We start from the raw sequence: 9,291 nt of genomic DNA, 5'->3' as shown, positions 1-9,291 counted from the left end.
AAAAAAAAAAAAAAAAGAAAAGAAAAAAGCGTCCAACCCATCCCTAATCTCTTCCAATCACACCAGCATTGGTGACAGTGATCCTCATCTGAAAATTGTTTTTCAAATTTTTTTAATTAAATTTTTTTTTTCCTTGTCAGCAGAAAGTCACATCTGAATGTCTTGCTTCGTTACTTGCTGCTTCTCTTGTCTGCAATGCTACTAGGCACTGAGCACCTGGGACTGACTCCTTTACTGCTTGTCCCCAGTACCCAGCCTGGTGCTGGGCACATAGATGGTGCTCAATAAGTGTTTGTTGAATGAATAACAAATGGTCCCACATAGATGTTCCATGAGGCGTCAGTGACATCAACATCATCTTTTTTTTTTTTTTGGAGATGAGTTCTTACTCTGTTGCCCAGGCTAGAGTGCAGTGGTGCAATCATAGCTCACTGCAGCCTTGAACTCCTGAGATCAAGCAATCCTCCCACCCCAGTCTCCTGAGTAACTGGGACTATAGATGGGGGCCACCTTGCCTGGCTATTTAAAAAAACATTTTTTTTTTTTTGTAGAGATGGGGGTCTTACTATGTTGCCCAGGCTGGTTTCAAACTCCTGGGCTCAAGTGATCCTTTTGCCTCGGCCTCCCAAAGTGTTGGGATTATAGGCATGAGCCACCACACCCAGCCAGTCACCATCATCTTTGATAGTTGCAACATGTCGGCTTGCTCACTGCTGTCACCCTGGGACCCAGCGTGTGACTGGAACACAAGGGATACTCAGAAAACAGATGTGGAAAGGGTGAGTGGAGCTCAGCACATTCAAAGAGGAACTCAGGACCCTATGGGGCCCTCTCCCCAAGGCCTGCCACCCTGTCTTTCCCATGCAACCCCTCCTCCAGCCCCAGGCAGCAGGGCCAGGATCAGGCAGTCACTCTTCCCAGCTGTCCGGCCCCCGCACATTCTGCATGGGCAGGACAAGCACAAGGACGAAAGCCAAGGTCATGTGCTTGGTAATACCAGTAGTCTGAATCCCTCTGGAGAACCATGGCCCCTGCGCAGGCCACTGCTACGGCTGTCCCCTGGAAGACAGAGGCCTCTGGTTAGCTTGGGGTGGGGATCCCCTCAGAACTGACTTTCCAGGGGCCAGCAGAGTCAGCTACATCAGGGACTTAGGGTTCGGGTTAGAGTTAACCAAATTCTCGAACATCAGGCCAAGAGCTTGCAAGACATCCTGGAAAAACCCTTCTTTCCTCCTCCTCCTCCTCCTCTCCTTCCCCGCCACCTCCTCCTCCTCCTCCGGTTGCTGGGGCAACCACTATGCATCTGGACCAAAGCAAGAGGCAGCTGGTTTAAAGACACACACAGACTGAAAGTGAAGGGAGGCAAAAAGATATTCTTTGAAAATGAAAACCGAAAGAGATCAGGGGTAGCTATACTTGTATCAGATAAAATAGTTTTTAAGTCAAAACTAACATGAGAGGAAGAAGGTCATTATAAAATGAAAAAGGGGTCAGTTCATCAAGAGGATAAAACAATTATATATATATGCACCCAACATCAGAGCACCTAAATATATAAAGGAAATATATATAAAGGAAATATGAATAGATCTGAACTGCAATACAGGAATTGTACTGCACTTTCAACAACAACAACAACAAAAAACACCAGCCTGGGCAACATAGCAAGACCCCATCTCCACAAAATTAAAAAAAAATATTTGTGGGGTGTAGTGGTGCATATCTGTAGTCTCAGCTACTTGGAAGGCTGAGATGGGAGGATTGCTGGAGCCCAGGAGTTCAAGGCTATAGTGAGCCATAACAACATCACTGTACTCCAGCCTGGGTGACAGACTGAGACTCTGTCTGAAAAAAAAAAAAAAAAAAGCAATGAACAGATCCAGGCAGAAAATCAGTAAGGAAACACTGGATTTCAAATACACTGTAGACCAAATGGAACTAATGACTTATGTAGAACATTCCATTTGACAGCACTGGAACACATTCTCCTCAAGTGCACAGGGGACACACTCCAGGATAGACCATGTCAGACCACAAAGCAAGCCTAACCAAATGTAAGATTGCCGGGCGCGGTGGCTCACGCCTGTAATCCCAGCACTTTGGGAGGCCGAGGCAGGCAGATCACGAGGTCAGGAGATTGAGACCATCCTGGCTAACACGGTGAAACCCCGTCTCTACTAAAATACAAAAAATTAGCCAGGCGTGGTGGTGGGCGCCTATAGTCTCAGCTACTCGGGAGGCTGAGGCAGGAGAATGGTATGAACCCAGGAGGCAGAGCTTGCAGTGAGCCTAGTTTGCGCCACTTCACTCCAGCCTGGGTGACAGAGTGAGACTCCGTCTCAAAAAAAAAAAAAGTAAGATTGCAATTATATCAATCTTTCTTTTCTGACCACAGTGATACAAAACTAGAAATCACTAATAGGAGGAATTCTGGAAAATTCACACGTGAGAAAATTAAACAACACTCTCCTACACAACCAATGGGTCAAAGAATAAATTAAAAGGGAAATTTAAAAATATCTTGAGGCCGGGTGCAGTGGCTCATGCCTGTAATCCCAACACTTTGGTGGCTGAGGCAGGAAGATCACCAGAGGCCAGGAGTTCAAGACCAGCCTGGGCAACATAGTGAGACACCCCCCCCCCATCTGTACAAAAAATAAAAATAATTAGCCAGGCATGGTGATGCTCACCTATAGTCCCAGTTATTTGGGAGGCTAAGGTAGGAGGAACACTTGAGTTGGAAGCTGCAGTGAGCTATGATTATGCTACTGCACTCAGCCTGGGTGATAGAGGGAGATCTGTCTCTAAAAACGAAACAAAATAAAATAGAAACAACAACAAAAAACATGAAACAAACTGAAATGAACATACAATATATCTAAACCAATGAATGCAGCAAAAGTGGTTCTAAGAGGGAAGTTTATAGCAATACATGAATGCCTACATAAAAAAGAAGAAAGATCTTTCAGATAACCAAATTTTCTTAAAAAAGAGGTAACTGGAGGCTGGGCATGGTGGCTCAAGCCTGCAATCCCAACACTTTGGGAGGCCAAGGCAGGCAGGTCACTTGAGGTCAGGAGTTTGAGACCAGCCTGGGCAACACAGTGAAACATGGTCTCTACTAAAAATACAAAAATTAGCCAGGCATGGTGGTGGGCGCCTGTAGTCCCAGCTACTTGGGAGGCTGAGGCAGGAGAATTGCTTGAACTCAGAAGGTGGAGGTTGCGCTAAGCCAAGATCATGCCACTGCACTCCAGCCTGGGCAACAGAGCAAGACTCTGTCTCAAAAAAAAAAAAAAAAAAAAAAAAGGGAGGCAGCTGGGCACAACAGGAGTCCAGGCCTGGCAGATGGGGCTCTTACAAGACTCGTGACCATGCAGGGCAGTGGGGGCTCATCAGAAGCCAAGAGTCTCATCAGGGACCTGGAGGCACCAGAGTTCAGGAGAACTGTAGGCAACTGGGGTCTGATATGCAAAAGTGACTACAGGAGGACGCCACTTCTGCCAGTTCTCCCAGTGCCCCTGCGCCTTTGTCAGTGACCTCCCAGGCATCTGCTCTGTGGCGCTTCCCCACTGGGGGACTGTTCTTTTCTTCCCAGTATTTGAGAAATAAAAATTAGATTTTCCTGGCCAACAAAAAAAGTAAATTAACTTGGCTTCTCTGCCTCTCAGTCTCCTCCTCTGTACAGTTGGGCCAATGGTGAGCACCCAGGAACATCCTACATCCCACTAAAGGTGCCTGCCACTGGGTGGGGCAGAGATGGTGGTGGCTGGTGCAGGCTTCCCAGAACATCTCATCGCCCCTGCCCACCACCTGGCCACTGCCACCGACTGGGCTTGTCTAGAAAGACACCTGCCTGCCCGACCAACCCTGCAGGCTCTGGGATATTAGTCTCTGAATTTATCTGAGCTACAGGATGGAGACCACCCTCAACTGCTCCCATCATCAGAGATGCAGAACAGAAGTCGGTATTGGGGGGCACTTGTTCCCCCAGCTGTGCTGATTTCACACACTGGTGAAGAGGACCCCTGCTGATAACGGATTTCTCTTTTATTTTTATTTTTTTAATGAGATGGAGTTTAGCTCTTGTTGCCTAGGCTGGAGTACAATGGCAAGATCTTGGCTCACAGCAACTTCCACCTGCCGGGTTCAAGTGATTCTGCTGCCTCAGCCTCCCAAGTAGCTGGGATTACAGGTGCGCACCACCATGTCCAGCTAATTTTTTTTTGCATTTTTAGTAGAGACGGGGTTTTGCCCATGTTGGCCAGGCTGGTCTCGAACTCTGACATCAGGTGATCCGCCTGCCTTGGCCTCCCAAAGTGCTGGGATTACAGATGTGAGGCACTGCTCCCAGCCGATAGCGGATTACTCTTAATGCCCCCAGCAGCTGCAGGAATGGAAGAGGCCAGTCCAGCCCCGAATGTGAAGGTCTGGCCTTCATTCACAGTAATTGTGGTCCTCAGAACTCCGGGTTTTAACTCGGGGCCTCGACTCCCGGATCATCCCGTCTCTTGCTCAAACCCCTGGGTCCCGGGTCCCCAGAGCGCCCACCCCAGTGCACCTTGCATGCTGGCCCATGGAGGGCCCCCTTGCTGGGAACCCCTTCTCCCCGTGAAGGCTGCCAGTGGGACAAACGGTGAGGGGTGAGGCAGGGAGGGAGACTCACACGTAGGGGACCTCCCCCAAGCCTGGGTAACACCGTCTTGGCCGCTGCCCGCGGGCTGGGCAGGTAGGGGGCAGTGGGCCGTAGCGGAGGCTGGCCCCGGCCCGCCACGCCGCTTCCCCACGCTCGCAGCCACGCGGAGCAGCGTCCTGGTCCAGCCTCACCCACCCAGAGCAAGAGGCGGAGGAACTGGAGCAGCGCCCGGGCCCGGGGGCTGCCTCCAGCCGCAGCAACGGGACGGGTGAGAGGACCTGCCCCCGGCGCGTCGTAGCTGCTCTGGTGGGGCGGGGCTGACCGTGCAGGCCCCGCCCCAGTCTAAGCCCCTCCTACAAAGCCCGGCCCCTTGCCATAAGTGCCATATGTCAGGCTCCGCCCACTATTTTAAATCCCACTCACTCTGCCCTGCCCCTCATTCTGAGCTATAAGCAAGCCCCGCCCATAGCCATAAACCACGCCCACCCAGCCCTGCCCCTGGGCTCTAGGTGTCATTTATCTAGTCACGTCCCTGGCTAGAAGCCACACCCACTAGGCCCGGCCCCAGCTCTAAGCCCCACCCACCCGGCTATGTGGTTTGGGACAGGGAAGTAGGCTAGGGGCGGCCGCCTCTGGGCTCCCAGTGGAAGGGGAGAAATGAGAAAGCAGTTCAAGGTGTGATAAATACCCACAGAGGTCAGATGTAGCTATGGATGCAGGAGATAAAAAGTTTGAAGCAATCAGCTCTGCGGCCTCTGCAGCGCTCCTTTCGCCCTCCCTAATCTTCACCTGGTGTCTCCCCTAGTCCCTGTGTCCTGGGTGGGTCTTGCTGACCCAGGGAAAGAAGACATGCCTTCTCGGTGAATGTTGCTTTGCTTCCTGAGGGCATGGCTACCCGGGGCTCCTGGCTTTTCTTCCAAAAACAAAACATTTCTTCCCTTTTTTTTTTTTCTTTTTTTTTTTTTTGAGACAGAGTTTCACTCTTGTTGCCCAGGCTGGAATGCAGTGGTGCAATCTCGGCTCACTGCAACCTCCGCCTCCCGGCTTCAAGCGATTCTCCTGCCTCAGCCTCCTGAGTAGCTGGAATTACAGGTGCCCACCACCACGCTCGGGTAGTTTTTGTAATTTTAGTAGAGATGGGGTTTTGCCATGTTGGCCAGGCTGGTCTCAAACTCCTCACCTCAGGGGATCCACCTGCTTTGGCCTCCCAAAGTGCTGAGATTACAGGTGTGAGCCACTGTGCCCGGCTGCCGTTTTTTTCATTTTTTGAGATCTTGCTCTGTTGCCCAGGCTGGAGTGCAGTGGCATGATCACGGCTCACTGCAGCCTCAACCTCCTGGGCTCAAGCAATCCTCCCACCTCAGCCTAACCAGTAGCTGGGACTACAGGTATGCACTACCACGTCGGGTTAATTTTTTTAAGTTTTTCTATAATGACGCAGGTCTCTCTCTGTTGCCGGGGCTGGTCTTGAGCTCCTGGGCTCAAGCGATCCTCTGGCCTTGGCCTCCCAAAGTGTTGGGATTACAGACCTGAGCCACCATGCCTGGCCTAGAAAGTTCATTTCTTGTTAGGAATGTTCAACAGTGGGAAGTGCACCCTTGTGCCGTGCTGACTATATTCATAGAGTTATGTAACCATCACTCTCATCTAATTTCAGAACTTTTGTTCTGAAACTCATACCCTTTTGAAGTCACTCCTTCATTCTCCCCTTCCCCCATCCTATGGCCACCGATAATTTACTTTCTGTTTCTATGGATTTGCCTGTGGTCACAACCAGAGGATTTCTGTGACGTGCTAAGTTACCTAACTGTGGTGTGGAAGGAGAGGGAAAGTCAGGGACCCACCAGGGAACAGCTAGCTTGAGGCTGGGGAAAGCGTGAAGGTAAGGCCTTGCTTTGGGGGCTCAAGGCAGTCTGAGCCTTGTTTGCAGGCAGCCAGCATCCACCAGGTGTGTGCAGGTGAGGGAAACAGGGGAAAAAGGGCCCTTTCTGGAGACAGTAGGGGTGCTGGCTGGCAAGCCTGGGATGGGGAGTGGGGAGGCAAGGGGGCTTGTAAGTCAAGGTTGGAGCTTGCTGTAGAGGAGGGAGAATTCCAGAGGCTGAGAGTGCAGGTGTGGAGGAGGAGGAAGGGAGGAGGGCAGGCAGGGGTGGCTGGGTGGGGCTCTGTCTATAAAGACTGAAGCTCAGCGTGTTGGTCCTGCAGATGGAAGAGCTTGGCATACAGCCTGGCGGGCATCAGCTCACTTGACCCAGTGGATATTGGTGAGTCTTTTCCTTGAACATGACTCAGATGACCAGCTTGTCCCTCCAGCACAACTTGTTCCCATTTTATGCAACCTCCTTCCCTTGCCATATGCCTGGTGCTTAAGATGGGGGTGTTCCCAGTACCCACTCCCTCTTCCTCAGTCCTCTCCACTTCCCTCCAGGACCCCAGGTGGCCCTGTTATTTGTCCAGGTGCCCAGGGAGGAGGACCCACCCGCAGCATGAACCTGTGGCTCCTGGCTTGCCTGGTGGCCGGCTTCCTGGGAGCCTGGGCCCCCACTGTCCACACCCAAGGTACTGTGTTTGGCAATGCCTACCCCCAAGTGCCCATTTCCCCGTGCCCCCACCCCACCCCTTTTGTCTCTTATCTCTTCCAGAAGTCTCCCCAACTCCATCTCCACTGAATTCTCCTGCTCCTGACATGCGGGAACTCCTGGCGTTTGGGTAGCTCCTGGGATGGGGTTGGGGAGACGGAGTGTCCCCAGTTCCTTCTTCGAGAGCCCCATGGAGTCCTTTGCAAGACTCCTAAAGACATGAGGGAGCAGATAGTGGCTTCCAGCTGTGGGCGAAGCCAGTTACTGCCAGTGATATATTGTAGAACCCTAATCCTGCCAAGCCAGGGGTGGGGCTGGAGATCAGGACCCTGGAGACTGACAGGAGTGGATTCCCATCCTGGTCCCTCCATGCAGTCCAGCTGAGAGTTGCTCCTAAACCTTTTTTTTGTTTTTTGTTTTTGTTTTTGTTTTTGTTTTTTGAGACAGAGTCTCACTCTGTCGCCCTGGCTGGAGTGCAGTGGTGCGATCTTGGCTCCCTGCAACCTCTGCCTCCTGGGTTCAAGCAATTCTTCTGCCTCAATCTCCCAAGTAGCTGGGACTACAGGCATGTGCTACCATGCCCGGCTAATTTTTGTATTTTTAGTAGAGATGGGGTTTCACTATGTTGGCCAGAGTAGTCTCGATCTCCTGATCTCAGGTGATCCACCCGCCTCAGCCTCCCAAAGTGCTAGAATTACAGGCGTGAGCCACTGCGCCTGGCTTCCTAAACCTTTAGGAGTTTCCCTTTCCTCAGCTGTAAAGTGGGAATCTAAAATTCACACTGCATGACTCTGACTTGAGGGTCCAGTGAGCTCATGCCTGCAAAAGACTAGTCCTGGTGCCTGGTGGCAGCAATAATAGCTGTTCCTGTTATTAACAGGGAACTCTTTCCTTCTTCCCCCACTCGCTACCACAGAGCAGGCACTTGAGGATTTCAGTCGCCAAAGGACAGTTCCTGAGCCTGGGGTGTCCCCACGGGAGCCCTGACATTGGATCCTACATCCTCTGAGTTTCAGCAGCTGGCCAAAGCAGGGTCCCTGGCTGCGTGGCAGACCCAGGGCTCCACCCTCCTGTCCTGTCTGGCCCCACCTGCCCCACCTGGCCCTCGGCTGGGTCTGATGGGTCCAAGTCCTTAGCCTTTGCCCGGGAAGGGGGTTGGGCTGTGGTCTGATTGTTTTGCTATCAGAGCCGGGCCCAGCCCGGCCCTTTGATCCTGGCCCCCAGCCTTGGGAACTACCTGCCTGGCACTGCAGCCCGAGGTTCCAACGGAACGCACTGCCCCTTGCCCTCAGAGGCCGAGGTTGGGAGACATCTGGAGGGCTTGAGTCCTCCCTCTCCCTGCTCCTGCTGGTCTGGGCTCTGTAAGGACTCAGACTTGACCTCTGGAGGTTAGTTCTGGCAGAGGTGGGATTGCAGAGAACTCCAAAGGCCATTTGGGCAGAGAATTGTGCCCCAGCTTCCACCACCATCTCATCAGCTCATCCTCGGCTCATTCATTCCACCTGCTCATCCCCCCAGAACTTTCTGGCAGCATCACCTCCTCCTCTGGGAACCCCCCACAGTGCCTGTGCTTCCTCCTCTCTGCAGAGATCAATTTCCCTGCAGCTCCCTGAAGACAACACTAGGTCTAATTCATCTGTGGGTTTCATCTCTGCTGGTCTAAACAATTGGCATTTACTGAGAGCTCTTTACTTTGTATTAACACAATTTTTTTGTTTGTTTGGTTGTTTTGTTTTGTTTTGTTTTATTGAGACGGAGTTTTGCTATTGTTGCCCAGGCTGGAGTGCAATGGCGCGAACTCGGCTCACTGCAATCTCCACCTCCTGGGTCCAAGCAATTCTCCTGCCTCAGCCTCTGGAGTAGCTGGGATTAAAAGCCCCCACCATCAGCAGGGCACAGTGGCTCATGCCTGTAATCCCAGCACTTTGAGAGGCCAAGGTGGGTGGATCACCAGGTCAAGAGATCAAGACCATACTGGTCAACATGGTGAAACTCCGTCTCTACTAAAATACAAAATCAGCTGGTCGTGGTGGCGGGCGCCTATAATCCCAGCTACTCAGGAGGCTGAGGCAGGAGAAT

At 51.9% G+C, this 9,291-nt stretch overlaps 1 protein-coding gene across 1 annotated transcript; it reads left to right on the top strand.

Moving 5' to 3' along the window:
• The first annotated feature begins 594 nt into the window (after positions 1-594).
• CCL25 (C-C motif chemokine ligand 25) lies at positions 595-7,302 on the top strand. The gene is made up of 3 exons (XM_017880041.1): positions 595-779; positions 6,839-6,897; positions 7,091-7,302. The coding sequence occupies exons 1-3, from the start codon at positions 769-771 to the stop codon at positions 7,300-7,302; spliced, it is 282 nt and encodes a 93-aa protein (XP_017735530.1). The 5' UTR covers positions 595-768.
• Positions 7,303-9,291: the final 1,989 nt, after the last annotated feature.

Source organism: Rhinopithecus bieti, unplaced genomic scaffold, assembly GCF_001698545.2.
Source record: "Rhinopithecus bieti isolate Rb0 unplaced genomic scaffold, ASM169854v2 scaffold_10589, whole genome shotgun sequence".
NCBI lineage: Eukaryota > Metazoa > Chordata > Mammalia > Primates > Cercopithecidae > Rhinopithecus > Rhinopithecus bieti.
Note: the sequence above shows the minus strand (reverse complement) of the source record. Positions and strands in the feature narration are given on the sequence as shown.